Genomic DNA, 16,624 nt, shown 5'->3' on the forward strand with positions numbered 1-16,624 from the left:
GACCGGTGTACCGCTTATGTTTGTACGGTCGGGTTAGTGTCAACCGACCATATCCTAAACACCACTCATGCTATTTCTCTAGGATTTACACATAAAGGCCCCATTACTGTAACTGCAGGCTAGACATGAAAAAGTCCCAACATTTGGGTCATATTCATTTGTTCCAGCCTGATCTCATGAACTTTTGTGAAATGAGTACAATGTCTGTGCCCTGTGCAGTAATGTGTTTTCCCACCAGGAAAGGGTTTTGGGAAGCAGGCACGACTATAAACTGAAGTAGTATGACATGGAAATAATGCAGTAGAAAGTAAGGGTGTAGTGGTCGGGGTGGTGGATGTGCGTAAGCCTTTGACTTAAATTCAGAAGACCCAGGCCGTTTCTCAAACCCAAGAATGCAAAGAACGGACTTGTGTTCTTGGGGAGAACGTTCTTGCTAGTCGTTCTTGGAAGAATGAACTCGCAAGGTCACAAGCACACAGAACGCTGTTGACAGTTTGAGACGATGTGTTCTTGCTGGTATTGCGCAAGAACACATCAATACCCCTGCAGCTGCCCCCGCAGGTGCTAGCCTGCTGGCGAGCCAGTTTGTGGAGCTTCTCAACTCCGAAAACAGAGCAAATTTTCGATTCGCCATCAATTTTCCTAAAACTGCCAATATTTGAAATCTACACAGTTGATTTCTCGTCTCAAAAATTCTCAGAAGTGAATTTAGTGATGAAATAGCATACGAAAATGGTAAAAAAAATACGTACCGTTGTTGGCCTCTCTGCTGCTTCCCGCTCCTCGCTTGAATGCCGAAATGAATGCTGGGATATTTGTGTTGACAAGTTCATACAAGTTACCAACCGATGCATCCTCGGTAAAATGAGTGTGTCAAGAACACTTCCGGGAATTTTAACCGTTCTTGGCGAAATGCGAACTTGTGTATTGGGACAGTACTTGGGCTGCAACTGATGATGTTTCACAAGGACACAAGAACACAAGTACAGACAAGAACGCAGATTGAGAAAGGCCCCCAGTTTCCAAATTCATACCAAGAAGATTTCTACTATGAGTGAAGTTCTAACTTTTAGCTCAAGTTTTTCTTATTTAACCATGACCACGACCTTTCCTTAACCTTAACCAAATTGGTTTGCTTGCCTAACCTTAACCTTAACCATAATCTTAACCTCAACCTTAACCTTAACCTAAACCACAACCTTAACCCTAACCCTAACCTTAATGGAATAGTTCACCCAAAAATGAAAATCCTGTCCTCATCTCCTCCCCCTCATGCCAGTTGAAACACAGGTGAAGTTTGTCCATATAACACACAGGGAGGCTGCAGCACAACTCCATAGCAGCCTTCTCCAAAACAACTGAAGTCAGTGGGGACCAGTTCTTCAGAGTTCCAAAAAGACCTACAGTATATTTACACCATCATTTAGTGCAAATCTTAACTACAGCTGATTGATTTGCAACAAGTAATGGTGTATAGGTCTTTCTATTCACAGTGTGATTGTTTGGCTGTTTTTGTTTTGGAGCTCTAAAGAACAGGTCCCCATTGACTTCAGTTGTTTTGGAGAAGGCTGCTACCAAGTTGTGCTGGCAGCCTCCCTGTGTGTTATATGGACTAACAAATTTCACCTGTGTTTCATTTGGCATGAAGGTGAGTAGATGATGACAGAATTTTCATTTTTGGGTGAACTATTCCTTTAACCTTGGCCAAAGTTGTTTTGCTTGCCTACACTTAACTGTTAGCTGTAAAATGGCCTCTTTGAGCTTTTGACACTTAATCCAATTTGTGGTGGAGGAACATAAACTTCACATAATTTGTGTCCACAACACATTGTCTACGTTTCAGAGTTCGTGCTCATTTCACAATCTTTCATGAGATCACTTAATGTTCCTATGTGAATTCCAGCAGCATGTATGGTGTTGGGTGGCTGACCTGGGGGCCCGAGGTGCCAGCTTTGGGTTGGATGGTGAGGCCAAGGCCAGGGTGACCCCTCCGCTCAGGGCCTTCTTCAGGCTCTCCTTCACCTCCATGAGCTCCTCCTTTTGTCTCTCCGACAAGGAGGCCTGTGAACGCTTGCCTAAGGGAGGAAGTGAGGATGAACAATTTCTGTGTGAGTTTGTGTTCACGTTAGCGCTCTATTGTTAAAGCAGCACTAGGTGTGATTTAAAAAAAAAAAAATACAACCGTCTTATCAGCTTTATGAAGATGGAGGGGAGAAGAAGTTGGATGTATGTGTAGTGGAACCAGGTCTCCACAGCCCAACTGGGCTTTGAGTTACATCAAGGGTGTCAAACTCAATCCATGAATGGGCCATATTGAAAACTCATGACAAATTTGCGGGCCAGATAAGAGCCATATTTATTTAACACTTCTTAAACCACATGAATAATTGCATCAAAATATGCCCGGCCATTTCAAAACTCAAGCAATAACCACATATGGGATGGCTGCACTTGAAGCTTAATATTAAAGAAAAAAATAACATGTTTTTTTTTTCAATCTCTTTACATGCCTCGGTAGGTTTGCAGGTCTATTGGACCTGTCACCTATTTGCTGGACACCTGGCATCTTTTTTTGGGTCCATCAATCTTTGGAGCAGAGCCGGCCCAAGCCTTTATGGGGCCCTAAGCAGAATTTGATTTGGGGGCCCCCCACCGCCTCGGCGCCGCCAATACTACTGACTATTGTCAATGCTTGATCATTCGCACACCTACTGTAAATCTAACACACCCATTATCAATTTTATTAGTTGTAGCTGTGTTGCTTACATCATACCAATGTCAGCCTGACATGTTTTTACCCTTCTATGGTTTTTAATCTTCAAAGGTAGCAAACTCACAAGAGTGGTCTGGTGTTAATTTGCACTTTAATATTCAGTGGTGTACTGAAAAGTAACAAAATAAACCAGCAGACAATGCATTTACTGTAAACAAGTTAACCACTTTAATTGCTTTTGGTTTTAAAAAAAATTGCAACGTGCAAAAGTGCAGAACAACAATCAACTACAATTAAAATCAAATAACTTAGAAGTTTCCTTCTTATATAAAAAATACATGCAAATGTAAAAAAACAGACAATATTAAATAAATGAAATAAATACTTAAATAATGACATAAAATGCAACCTGTAACAAGATCGTGATATGATATTTTTACCATATCGCCCAGACGCCCACCTGTAATGCAAACATACCTTTATCTTTCTGTTTTTTCTCATCTTCTGTTTTTTTCTTCTTTCTTTTCTTTGCTCCAGAAGGATACGTCCTTTTTTGCGACAGTACTTTTTTGCTGCATCGACGCAGGGGAGAGGACTGTAACCTAACGTTAGCTGACTGACTGTGCTGCATCAAAAGTGCGCATTGTGCATGAACGTGACACCAGCTCCGACAGAGGCAACAGGAATTTATTAAACCAGTAGTATTAGCTAGCCAGCCCGTTAACATAATATTGCTTTTTTGTATGATTACCATTGACATAATATAATATATCACAAAAAACATTTCAAGCACTCTTGGGGGCCCTAAGCAGGTGCTTAGTTCGCTTTCCCAGGAATAAAGATGGCCCTTCACCGTTAAAGTTACAAAACTGTCACCTTGACGATGACCAAGCCTAAACAGTGGTTTCTGCCACCAATCAGAGACCTCTCATAAAGTTTACAGCACTTTTCTGTGCTCATAAAAATTAAAATCGAGGATTTCTTTTAATCTGGACTATAGGATTTAGTTTTAATCCAGGGGCGTTGTTAGGATTTCAGAACATTCGGGGCTCAGCCCAGAGGAAGTCACAGAACCATAGTAGGGGGGTCCGGAGGCATCCCTCCCCGGGAGACTTTATTTTAAATTTCAACAGCAAAATGCATCAATCTGGTGTAATTTGACATGAACATAGATGGGTGTAAATGAAGCAGCATAGTAAACAGTTTAAGCAGCAGTCTGTACAGGCCAACAGTGTAGTCTGTCTGTCTCTCTCCTCAGGCCCGCCTCCTGAATTCTTCTCTTGACACTTGTCTCCTCCCCTCATCTCTCTTTGTCTCTGTCTCCTCCTCTCTCTTGTTCATTTCAGCTTTTGCAAAAAATGAACAGAGACACAGTTATCAATTAATATATAAAACTTGAAATATATATGATATACAGTATGTACTCCTCACTCCTCATTCCCAAATGAATCAGGAATTGCTTTCTTCATTCTCTCTTTAGTTCTCTCACTCACTCCCCCTCTCTACATGGATCAAATCATAAATTCATAAATTCCTTACATTTTTGTTTTAGTTCTATTCTCTATCTTGTATTTCCAATATCTTCAATGAGTTTCTACATTAATGTGAATTATATACCAAATTGGTTAATCATATATGCTTAAGTTGTTATTTACTTTATCTGAGGAAATGGTAAACTGTAACAATTACCCCAAGCCAAAATAGTTTGGACCAAGCCGTTCCCCTGGGACCACACTGCCACCTAGGGTCCGTCTACATTTACACATTCTTGGTCCACATTGAGTCATGCTTTATTTCACTTCAATTCAATTCAGTGAGTTTTATTGGCATGACGTACATGTGCACATGTTGCCAAAGCATAGATTCAAACATAAATGAGATGGAAATAAAGTCAAACACAATTAAATAAACTGCATATTAAATAGATAGATTCTTCACATAGAATATTTCTGGACAGTAGCAACTATAACAGTGATCATTACAAAACAAAACAAAACAAAAAAAGAAATAATGATAAAGTATGTGCTTACTAAGCAAAGTTAAACAGGGGATTACAGAGTTGATGTGTTCTTAGATTATGGCATGACATCACATACTGAGTACAGAGTTCCACTGTTTCAACATTTTCTCCAAGCAGGATACGCATTTTTTCATTGATACTTTCTCGACACAACCTGTCAGCTCCGCGGCTCAGATTAAACTGTCTGTGCCTGTCATTTGATTGTGCGTTTGTTTAAGGTGGCCCTGCTTCCAGGTTGGGTGGAGTTTTCTGTTGATGCACTGTGATTGGCCTGGAGATCCAAATACTGCCCATCCGGCAAACTTTGGTAATAAAACGAACCAAACCAGTTGTTTAAGCACCAGGTGCAATCACCGGTATTGCTCGGCATTTTGTTTTTTAGAACAAATTCACTCCCGGCACACGGCCCAATGAAATTCCCGGCTAAAGCCCCGGAAGCCTGATGCCGGTGACGCCACTGAGTTCAGAAACAATGCTCTATATTGTTCAAGAAACTGAATAAACAAATTAATGAATTAATACTTTAAGTAATTATTAAATTGCACAGTCACATTGCACATTTATTAAGATACTATTGTTAATATCAGAAATCAACAAGGTGAACAACTGGCTAAATTTACCCCTTGGATATTGGATCAACTTACCCTATAGCCACCTTTTCTACACACTAGTCTACACTCTAGTTCACTGCTAACCTTTTGCTAATTAATTCATATGGTTTTAGTCCTTGGTAGTAGACCAACATTTATTGTATATATGTTTGAATGTAGCTAAATTGGTACTGAGACAACAGCCATTAAAAACTAAACTAAAAAAGTTACTTTTTGTTGCAAAAAAGTTTTATGAGCATAAATGTACTTACTACTTAGTTGTTGGTTCCATCACAGCCATGTTGAAATGGAAGTCTCTTCCTAAATGCCTGGTCACATGACACATAGTGCTTACCGTTGCTAGGACACAGGGGGTGGTTCAACTTACCCACTGGCTCGTCTTACCCCGCTCTCCCCTACCTGACCAGCTGATGGCTGCTGCAGCAACGCTGACGAGCTAGCCTAGCCTGGCCTAGCCTAGCCCAGCCTGGCCTAGCCTGGCTTAGCCTAGCAGGCTAACGAGCACAGGGACTCCACTCTGCCATCCTCCTCCTCCCCCTCCTCCGCTCTAACATCAACCCCCCTGCAATCCCAAGGAGGAGAGGGGAAGACCTCCCTCTATCTCCTCCTCATTCTCTCTCCTCCTCTGACTCTTCACCTCCACTCCACGGCCTCCTCGACTGGCCCGTTCACCGCCGTCCCGTCCTTTCTTCTTCCCCTCCGTCTCTTCTTCAACTGGATGGGTGGAGGGTGGGTGGGGTATATTTTTACATCATTTTGTTGCGCCTTGTCATTACTACCCACCCAATGTTATGAGAAAAACTATTGGAAAAAATAAGCCAAAAATAGTTTTAATAAAGATGTTTTGATGTGACAACCCAATATTTTTTTAATTCGCTATTGGAATCAAAAACAATGGACTAGAGCTTACCCTCCTGGCTTGAAACGGTGCGGCCGGGCAGGGCGGCCAGAAGGCCTCGCCAGTCCGGGGACACGTCCTCAGGAAGGCCAAGACCAGGTGGGAGCTGTTCACCAGTCTAATGGCCTAGGGGTAGAAACTGTCTTGCTCACGTTCATGGATAGCTGCTTCTCATCACACCATGACACTGTGTGGATGGCTGTGGAAACAGCATCCTCTGTGGACCTATGTGAGCGATAAGCAAACTGCAGGGGGTCTAATGTGTCCGGTATATTGTTCTGGATGTGGGCTAGGACTACCCGCTCAAAACACTTCATAATTATTGGAGTGAGTGCTACTGGCCTATAGTCATTCAGACAAGTCACTGGCTTTTTCTTTGGGACTGGAATGATAGCGGTTGTTTTGAAGCAGGTGGGGACAGTGGCCTGGGTAAGGGATAGGTTGAAGATATCAGTGAAGATGTTGTGATGCACACACCTTAAGGACCCGTCCGGGTATTTTGTCTGGGCCCCCAGCCTCGCGTGGGTTAACTCTCCTCAGGGTCTTGTATACTTCAGCAGAGGAGACTGTTAGTGTTGGCTGCTGTGTTCCAGTAGCAGCTTGGGATGTCCTCTGTGTCTCAGTGTTAGAAGCTTCGAAGCGAGCATAGAAGATGTTAAGCTGGTCTGGTAGGGAGGCATAGATGGTGGCTACCTCACAGCTCCTGCTCCTGTAGTCTGTGATATGTTGCAGGCCTTGTCACATACGACGGGCATCAGAGGCAGAGTAGTAGCCCTCCAGTTTTTGTCTGTACTGCTTCTTAGCATCTTTAACTCTTCTTTGGAGGTCATACCTTGCTTTCTTACAGTCCTCAGCGTTGCCTGATTTGAAAGCAGTGGAACGGGCACGCAACATGGACCGTACCTGACTGTTTATCCAGGGCTTTTGATTGGGGTATGTACGTACGTGGGTACTATGTTATCAATGCGGGTGCTGATGTAACTGGTCACACACACTGAGCTTCTTCAGACCACACTGTGATTCTCTTACTGACAGGGGCAGCTTGCTTCAGGAGTTGTTTGGAAGCAGGCTAGAGAAACAGAGAGATGTGGCCAGCTGTGCCAAGCAAAGCTGTCTGGCAGTGTTGAGAGCGGAGGAGAGGCGAAGCAGCTCCCTCAAACCAGCCACAGACAGGGGGAATGCTGAATACTGGAGTTTCATCTCTTTTTTTTGGCATTGAAATGGTCTAAATGTAATAACACTGGGACAAAATACATATTTGCATTTTTGCACATTTGCATTTTTCCTCATATGTGCAGGTAAGGCCCTCATGCACCCACACAATACGATAAATATAGAAAATAAAAAACAAACTGATACGCATCACAGATGCAAGGTATCATGCAACATGCAAACTGTGTCTCTCTGTGTTTGTTTCACAGGATTGGGAGCTGAAGAACGGCACATAAACCGCCCCACTGCTCAAACCAGCCATCATCATTTACCTTTCTTTTTTTTTTTAAAGAAAATGTGTGAGAGTGAGAGAGGTTGAGGAGGACACAAGCATAGCATTCACATTGTTATTGAAAGAAAATAAGTGTTGCTGGTATTTGTATAAGAATCACTACATACAGAAATGGCAGTCTTTTTTTAATTCACCCTTTTGTGCTGTTAAGCAGTAAGATCAACTAAGGGTCACATTTCAAAAAGGAGGATTGTTCTCAGGATCAACCAAATAACATCATGAAACTAGAAGGGCACTCGGAGAGCGCAGACCTCCGCCAAGGTTCGTGCTATTATTGCTTGTTCGTGAGTCGGATCCGGATCCGCTCCAAAATGTATTGGGTTCTTCCTTGGCCCATGCTACACCCTTCCACAAAGTTTCATGAAAATCGGGCCAGTAGTTTTTCCGTAATCCTGCTAACAGACAAACAAACAGATAAACAAACAAAAGACACCGAAAACATAACCTCCTTGGTGGAGGTAATAACATGTTAATCGAGTGTTAATTATAATGGGAGGAGGATTGGTATGACTGTGAGACATCTTGAAGAACAAACATCTAATGTAATTTGAGAAATTAAGTGTTAAAGCTGCATTAAGATTTTTATGTAAAAATGCACCTGTCAGTCTAAATCACAAAGTGGGGCTGCAACAGAGAAGAACGTCCCATCTGTAGATTCACTCTATTTGCCCAAATTAAATTCTGGTGTCAGTATGGTCACTGGTGGGAAATCTTCTCCACAGGAAATGAGGAATCACAACTTGTGAAATCCAGAAGATGACTCTGCTCATGCAGCAGTGTTTGTTTTTGCACCTTAGATGTTTTCTTCTCCATTGTATTTCTCAAACAGTCTCCGCCTCGGGGACAGACATGCCTGTAAATAAATTAATAAACCCACTGAGAAACACCTCTTTGTTAAATTCTGGTGTCAGTATGCTCTGTTGTGTTTACGACTGTTTCATGCAGGCGTCAATACATTTGCATGCGCAGTCTGTTGACAACAGGCCAGAGCATCTCTTGACTTCACTTCCCTCAATCTTTGTTGTGTAGATGCATGGAGCGGTGGTAAGGGAGATAGAGGGATGATGGAAGATGGAGTCTGGTCCATCCTTGTGTATAAGAGTTTGTCATTAAAGTGGCTGATAAAGCTGATGAGAGAGAGAGAGAGAGAGAGAGAGTGAGAGAGAGAGAGAGAGAGAGAGAGAGAGAGAGGTGAGTGAGTGATGCCTCCACCCCTCGCGAACGGAGCGTCAGATGAGCCGATCAGCACGATCAGACAGCAGTATTTTGGAGAAAAACTTAACAAAATCCAAAAAACGAAAAGGTGGGGCAGAGAAATTGAGGGATAAAAGAAATAAAGGCTGTGAAGCTGAGGCATCAAAATGCTCAAAAAGGACCGACCTTTTCAGTAGTGCAAGCACCAGCAGCATTTCCACTGCTGGAGATGAACGGCATCAAGAGGCTCAGAGCCTCTCTACACCTTCCCCCGTCCTGAAGGGAGGTAAAGGACTCTGGCCTCAGTGTCTCTCTACACCTTCCCCCGTCCTGAAGGGAGGTAAAGGACTCTGGCCTCAGTGTCTCTCTACACCTTCCCCCGTCCTGAAGGGAGGTAAAGGACTCTGGCCTCAGAGCCTCTCTACATGCCCACCCCTTTACTCCACCTTTTAATTGCTTATAGTTTATTGTTATAAGAAAACATTATAGTTTATTATAATTCATTGTTACCTGGTGTTGGTTAATTTAAATACTTATTGTTTAAAGTTACCAAATTAAAGTGATAAAAATGGCAATGGCAATACCTGACTGATTTCAGTCTGGATGTGGGCCGGTCTGGGGCAGAAAGTCCAGGGCCATTTTCTTGTCCCAGTCCGTCCCTGACCCCGACCACTACACCCTTACTTTCTACTGCAATATTTCCATGTCATACTACTTCAGTTTATAGTCATGCCTGCTTCACAGAACCCTTTCCTGGTGGGAAAACACATTTCTCTTTGCATTTTAACACATTGTGCTCATTTCACAAAAGTTCATGAGATCAGGCTGGAAGAAATGAATTTGACCCAAATGTTGGGACTTTTTCATGTTTAGCCTACAGTTAATGGGGCCTTTATGTGTAAATCCTAGAGAAATAGCATGAGTGGTGTTTAGGATATCTGGTCAGTTTACACTAACTTAACTCAGGTCGCATGACTCCACAAACATAAGCGGTACACCGGTCTCACATCAGATTTGATTAAATTTGAATGATTCCTGTGAGTCATTGCAGCAACAGAGAGGATATAGATATGAATAGAACATACTGTACACAGAGTGTTGAGAGTGGAGGAGAGGCCAAGCAGCTTCCTCAAACTATTTATTTATTCTTTTTTGACACTGGTAGGCAAACCAACATGAAAATGCTGAAATGTCAACATTTGTGAAAAAGAACAATCTGCTCATTTTCTGTTTTGTAATCGTTTTCTTTTGTTACATAATCTTCAAAGTATATTTTGGTCAAATGAAGCTGTTGTTCCTGCAGTTGTTTCATAGTAAGTCAATGAAAGGTAACTGAGATTGAGATCGGCACTCGTATTGACTGATCTACTTCATAAACTTCTCAGTATCGGTTCTAAAAACATTGGTATCGGTGCACCTCTAGTATTTATTGTAGAATTGATTAATGTCTCACTGGTTGTTTATAAAAAGCCCTGAATTGATTCTAAAACAACATTTTGATCAAATTCTACACATGTATGTTTAATTATTATTATTATTATTACTATTATTATTATCCTGGGTTTCAGTGGATAGTTTAGTGTCCCATGGTCTAAATGTTCTTTCAGAGGCTTTTCCACCCTGACAAAAAAAATATTTGTGGGAAATGCTGAATACTGGATTGTTTTTTTGGCATGGAAATGGTCTAAATTTAATGTCATTGAATAGCAACACAAAATACATATTTGCATTTTTCCTCATATGTGCAGACAAGGCCCTCATGCACCCACCCAATATGATATATATAGAATATGAAAAACAAACTGATATGCATCTTAGACAGATGCAAGGTATCACGCAACATGCAAACTGTGTCTCTCTGTGTTTGTTTCACAGGAACGGGAGCTGAGGAACGGCACATAAACCGCCCCACTGCTCAAATCAGCCTGTTCCTATTTACATTTGTCTTTTTAAGAAATTTATTTAAAAACTGTTCATACAGTGAGAGCGGTTGAGGAGAACACAAGCATAGCATTCACATTGTTATTGAAAGAAAATAAGTGTTGCTGGTTTTAGTATCACGACATACAGAAATGGCAACCTTTTTTTAACTTACCATTTTATACTATTGAGCATGCTGCAAGTGGGGCTGCAACAGAGAAGAACGTCCCATCTGTAGATTCACTCTATTTGCCCAAATTAAATTCTGGTGTCAGTATGGTCACTGGTGGGAAATCTTCTCCACAGGAAATGAGGAATCAAAACTTCAGAGTGAAATCCAAAAGATGACTCTGCTCATGCAGCAGTGTTTGTTTTTGCACCTTAGACGTTTTCTACTCCATTGTATTTCTCGGACAGTCTCCGCCTCGGGGACAGACATGCCTGTACATAAAGTAATAAACCCACTGAGAAACACCTCTTTGTTGACTGTGTGTGATTCATTAACTGTGCACCAAGCTGCCTGATAGTGCTGGTCAAAGTATATTATATGTAAATCTCAGTAATTTGACCACATAACAGTTGTTTGTACGCAGGGCCGTGCTAATCGAGATTGCGTCCAATTCACTAACACTTTGCAACACCATCATCCCCAAATGATTATTGTGTATAAAAGATCCTTTAAAGGCTTTGCACAAAGAGATATGTCCATTCAGAAGAGGTTTAGCCACCTGAAAATCTCACATCAGACCAGAAAACCCTCCAATTAAAAGGGCTTTAGGGCACAAGGCTGCCAGCCTCAGTGGATTAGTATTAAAGCTGAAGGCACTTTGCAGTTTGAGCTCCCAGTTGGCTCCTATTTTTTGTTATTCAAATATGTATTACGACTGTTTCATGCAGGCGTCAATACATTTGCATGCTGAGCATTCTCAACACACAGTCTGCTGACAACAGGCCAGAGCATCTCTTGAGTTTTCATATTCCTGCGTAGGGGCAGACAACAATATTATGCCTGATCCTGTTTATTTTCTCAGATATTGGACTTTGAAACATGAAGACCTGGATCCTAATGCCATCCATTAGTGAACCTCACATTCCACACTATACTCATGTTTTCTGAGGTGAATCCATCCCACACCCTGAAATCCATTGAGATTCCATTGAGACCTGTTATCAGCTTTTGTTGGCTAAAAAGGAAGAATAACTACAATATCGAATGGCAAATATAGCAACAATCTATATGACATCTGAGCAGCAAAATATATGAAATGTTGATCAAATGTCAGTGACACAATTTAGCTCTAATGAAACAAGGGGTGTACTTACTTTTGTACAAACTATTTTTCATTCATTTGAATTTTCTCCTTAGTGTATTAGAAAACATTGTATAGATCTCAGACAACAACAAAAAAAAAAAAAAAAAAAAAAAAAAATTTAAAATCATTTTGTAGCCCAACAAATTGTGCAAAAACTCAAGGGGTGCACACACTTTTTCATGGCACTGTATGTAAGACTCAAATATAGGTCCAAAATCGCCCAACTTATCCTTTAAGGATTTGACCCACAATCCCCAGGAGTCTGTGTAACAGTTCATCTTGAACTGTGTAAAAGCTTATTCTCTGAGCTACTGACTGATGATTGATAAGCTTATGTGAGATGACTCCATTGTCCTCTTGGTGTTGGATCTCAAAACACAATCATCACACAACCTCTACTTGGGAAAGTCAACTTATGAAGTTTTATGGATAAGATAACATTTTCTATACACTAACACAGTAACTCATGTTTCAGATGGATGGAAGATTCATTCCAAATGAATGTGTCACTGCTCATGACAAAGGTGTGGCTCTGGAAAACGTCACATCAGAACAAAAGCATATTCACAAAGTCAACCATTACTGTGTTTTTTGCATAAAGCGTGCAATGGAATGCCATAGACATGATCTTTGTTATCTATCAGTAGCAGAGGAGAGAAGCTGGTGTAAAAATATCCCTTGATTTGCCTATTGGCAGCATTAATACAGCTAGAAGATGCTTTAAAGTGGTGTACAACAGCACACTGAGTGCAGAGGAACTGTTCACTCATCCAGCATCATGAAGGAAAAGGTCGTGTTGGGTATCTTCTTTCTCTCAGGTCAGTGAAATCTTTAAGGTCAAATGGTGCATATTACTGAACAATACTGATATAATATTGTACACAACTTTGTATAGTGTTATTGTAATACAATACACAATTCTATGTACAGTAGTGATTTGCAGAGCCGGCCCCAGACATAAACAGTTTAAGCGCTCGTTAGGGGCCACACATGTCTGTGCTGCATCATGGGGCCTCATGATTCAAGGATTTGAATCATCTGAGTGTATAGATCTACTGTTGCAGTGAAATCATACAGGAAAGCAAGTTCTCCAGTTATCAATATAATAATGAACAGGCATAGTAAGTAGGCTATAATATTGTTGCTGAATGATACTTGAAACTGAATTACATTTAGCTCACCCAGGTTTGAGCTCTATACACACACATCTGAGTACACAGGCTTACAGTTAACTAGCTAACCTTGCAATTGTATCCCTCTGAGTAAGCTTGGAATAGTTTTCAGACTACAACAAGTTTTTGAATGCCTAATAAAAAGTCTATTCCAGGGTCGCATTACTGAGATCACCTGGTCAGACCCTTTCACACAACCAGTTCTACCTTTTACCCAGCTCATTGCTTTGGTATTACATGTTAAAAGATGTAAATAACAAGTGGCCATGTGTGTTGACACAGACTTTAGAGTGTGGATGCAAACCTAGCTCTACAGCCTCACAGCACTCATACAGACTTTGTCCTCACAGGGTGGCACACCTTCTCCACATGCCTTCCTCGTCTGTACCACTATGTTGCTGAACCAAAGACCTGGACCGAAGCCCAGAGCTACTGCAGAGAGAAATACACAGACCTGGCCACCATAGACAATATGGAAGAAATGAACCAACTCATTAACACAGTTTCATCTTCAGACTTTTCTCAGTTCGTCTGGATTGGCCTGCGCGATGTAATTCATTGGAGGTGGTCTTTTTCAGATGCATCTTACTACCCAGAGGGTGGGGCTGACTACAGGAACTGGGAGACGAGCAGTAGTAGTCAACCTGATAATAATAAGGGTCGTCAGTTCTGTGTGAACACTGGAGACAATGGGGGATGGTGGGATGATGATTGCAACACAAATTATCTATTCATCTGTTATAATGGTAAGAACATAGTAAAGCACAATTTCTGCTCCCATGAAGATAATTATGAAGTCTAGCTTAAATCAAGCTCAGATCTGAACTGGGGCATTTCTTTTAGTTTGATGGTAGGTCTGGGTTCCTTTCCAAAAGACTCATCAATCATTTTCTTTGCCAAAATCTAATTGTAGGAACAACAATGACGGATCCTGAATTTGTTGTTGTGAATGATCGAATGAATTGGTCCAGTGCTCAGAGGTACTGCAGGGAGAACTACATAGACTTGGCCAGTGTGAGGAACCAGACTGAGAACCAGGAGATCCAGAAGTTGGTGCCACAGGGAGATTGGGCCTGGATTGGCTTGAACAGAGAGCCTCCGAGTCGCTGGTCTGATGGGAGCGACTCCTCCTTCACTTACTGGGACAACACAGCTTATCACGGCATGACCAATGAGATGTGTGCTGTTGTAATACGATGGAACTCAGTCAAATGGAGAGCAATATCTTGTCATTACAGAATTCCCTTTGTCTGCTACAGCTTCCCTGGTGAGTGGTTTGCTGTACTTTGGTTGAGAAGATGGAATACTGAATTGCATCAAAATAGCTTTATTTGTTATTCATATAACCCAGGAACCTTTAGTTGAACCACTGACAGCAGAGTTTCTTAAGATGGGACACCTCTAACTCTTTTAGGCGACTTCAACCTCCACACAGAATTTTTTTTACTTGTGATTTCTCTTTTGACCTGGCCTGCTCTGTATCCACAGAAATCAACATCCCATACTGTACCTCCAGTCAGGGACGGACTGGGAATAAAAAATGGCCCTGGACTTTTTTCACTCAAACAAATAAAAAGAGTTTGTCTCAAACACCAGTCATTATACATTATACCTATACAACATACCTCATTCTGAAGCTTTGAATAAAATAGATTCCATTGGATACTAGTTTGTGGCTCCTGTTCCATTGAAGTCTATGACAGAGTGAACAAAATCTAGCTATTTATTATTAAAAAATAATAATTGTTTGGCACTCACTAAACAGTTTCTGCTTGAACAGATTATACCCCTGGGTGGAACAGTCAATTCTGCGTGAAAATAGTGTGATTACATTCAACACCTTTTTTTTTTCTACAGCCCTTTCTTATGATCTATGTCACCCATTACTGATAGACAAACAGTTGAAAACATGTTTTAAGAAAGGAAACCATTTTCAGCTGTAAACTACAAATATTACTAGATTAGGAGTAGTATCATCATAGAATCCAAAGTACAAATATACTTAAAAAATACCAAAACATGTATATAAATAATATCAAATGTAACTGTAACTTCTACTAACAAATTAAAAAACTGTTAAGATTAAACACCAGATGTAAACCATCTGTTTATCCAGCCAAGCAGCAGCACCGAGGTCAGAAAAATGGTCTGAGAGAGAGAGTGGTGAGTGAGAGAGGGAGAGAGAAAGAGAGAGAGAGTGAGAGAGAGAGTGGTGAGTGAGAGAGGGAGAGAGAGAGAGAGAGAGAGAGAGAGAGATGTTCCATGGTCCAGTCCTACACCTTCATACTGACCATGAACATCTAACTGTTCATTTACAAAATGTGTACATGCTGTAGTCAGCATTTACATTTAAAAGACTCACAACACCATGCCATTGTATTTGTTCCCACAGCAAGCTCATATTTTGTTTCTCTTCTCCTTCTATCTTTGTCCCTAGAACTCCCAAAGAAGCAGGTATTTAAGCTGAAGATAAAGCGGGAGGACTCCTCTGTGGATCTGAATGACCCTGCTGTGAAGGCAGACATCTTACAAAAGGCAAATCTTCTCACATGGGATCTAATGAATGTTGGGTGTTCCAAAAGCAGTGTGTGTAAAAATAGTTACTGTATGTGTCCTGCAGCTCCAGGACAGACTGAAGGACCAAGGGGTGACTGGAGTGGTCCTGAAGTGGCGACAGCAACCTGATGGAAAAGTCTTCCACAAGGAGGAAAAAAGTCCTGAGAAGAAAGAGAAAAAGAAGCCGCAGAAAAAGAGTGAACTCTGAAATTTTTAACCCAATTTAAGATTTGCTGAGTGTAGTGTGATTTCCACTGTGAATGTTCTTTCTATTACTGCTACTAAACAGAATTTACCATGTAGTTTTCAGAATAATGAATACTTAGCCATAGCCTTGAATGTGTAGCCTGTCTAGAGTTTGGTCTTTCATCATCAATGTTATTGTGAGTTTTCATGAAATCATCTCCTGAATAAACCATAATTACAAGCTGACGCTTTGTAACAAGCCTCATGTTTGTTTGTGAAATTTGAAAATAAAACAATAAACATAGAGTTATGGGAGTGATTTATTCCAGGATGGAGGTTAAGTGCACTACGCTTCCTGATGAGGATGCTTTAACATTTCTTTAAACCAAAATCAATAGAACAAACAAACAAGGAATATATTGGACTATTGAAATTCCCACTTTCCCCTTTGTTAAAGGGGAACATGATAAAAAGACGACACATCACTAGAAAACTAAGAACAAGCTGAATTTGAGCAGAATATGTACAAAAGATGAG

General features: G+C 41.0%; 1 protein-coding gene across 1 annotated transcript; it reads left to right on the forward strand.

Annotated features, from left to right (window-relative positions):
- Positions 1-12,928: 12,928 nt before the first annotated feature.
- LOC139667216 (C-type mannose receptor 2-like) lies at positions 12,929-16,393 on the forward strand. Its single transcript, XM_071546649.1, has 5 exons — positions 12,929-12,991; positions 13,696-14,091; positions 14,259-14,612; positions 15,783-15,880; positions 15,966-16,393. Exons 1-5 carry the CDS (start codon positions 12,952-12,954, stop codon positions 16,107-16,109), a joined length of 1,032 nt encoding a protein of 343 aa, XP_071402750.1. The 5' UTR covers positions 12,929-12,951; the 3' UTR covers positions 16,110-16,393.
- The last annotated feature ends 231 nt before the right edge of the window (positions 16,394-16,624 follow it).

This window comes from Centroberyx affinis, unplaced genomic scaffold, assembly GCF_046629955.1.
Source record: "Centroberyx affinis isolate AG114_WGS23_722 - 3 ecotype Tasmania unplaced genomic scaffold, CSIRO-AGI_Caff_v1 ptg005371l_1, whole genome shotgun sequence".
Classification (NCBI taxonomy): Eukaryota; Metazoa; Chordata; class Actinopteri; order Beryciformes; family Berycidae; genus Centroberyx; species Centroberyx affinis.